This window comes from Penaeus monodon, chromosome 30, assembly GCF_015228065.2.
Source record: "Penaeus monodon isolate SGIC_2016 chromosome 30, NSTDA_Pmon_1, whole genome shotgun sequence".
In the NCBI taxonomy this organism is placed as follows: domain Eukaryota; kingdom Metazoa; phylum Arthropoda; class Malacostraca; order Decapoda; family Penaeidae; genus Penaeus; species Penaeus monodon.
The window spans coordinates 14,678,906-14,679,426 of record NC_051415.1 but is presented as its reverse complement, the minus strand read 5'-3'; the positions used below and the strand labels follow the sequence as shown (position 1 = coordinate 14,679,426).

The 521-nt window shown below is 38.6% G+C and overlaps 1 protein-coding gene across 1 annotated transcript in view; it reads left to right on the top strand.

The window, feature by feature from the left end:
• The window catches only part of LOC119592542 (protein Red-like), a gene marked incomplete in the record, with an annotated part of 8,239 nt that continues 7,718 nt past the window's right edge, over positions 1–521 (top strand). Inside the window, 1 exon segment of the mRNA XM_037941407.1 lies at positions 1–199. Within this exon segment, the coding sequence (XP_037797335.1) occupies positions 190–199 (10 nt within the window).

Genomic DNA, 521 nt, shown 5'->3' with positions numbered 1-521 from the left:
TCACGGACCGCCAGACACCCCAGGCAGTCCTCACCGAGCCCGAGCGGCCAAGCAAACCTTGCGCTTCGTCCGACTCACTTGTTTCCTTGTTTACATCGGAGGAAAGACACGACTGAAGCAAGAAATATTGTTTTTTCTGTAATCAGTACCGAAAAGCGGATGAGATAGGTGCCTGCTACAGGAGGCAAGATGCCGCAAGGTGAGTTATATATCTTGTGTTGATTTTATTACTTTATTTGTTATCTTTTACGACCAGTTTAGAGAGAAACAAAAGCGTTCATTTAATTGAGGTGAGCGATTTTAAGGTTTCGCATCATGTTGTATTTTGTAAAGAATGTTTCTTTAGTCTAGGTAATGCTGTTTTGATGTGCATTACTATAGTTTTTGGCAGCACACTCCTTTGGAAGGTTTTACTAGGTGTCTTACAGAATAACTTTCATACGTTGAGTGATGTAAAGAAAAAAAATCCATTTACATATTTTTGTTTAGTCTTTATCTTTTATTAGCATTTGCCTTAATAT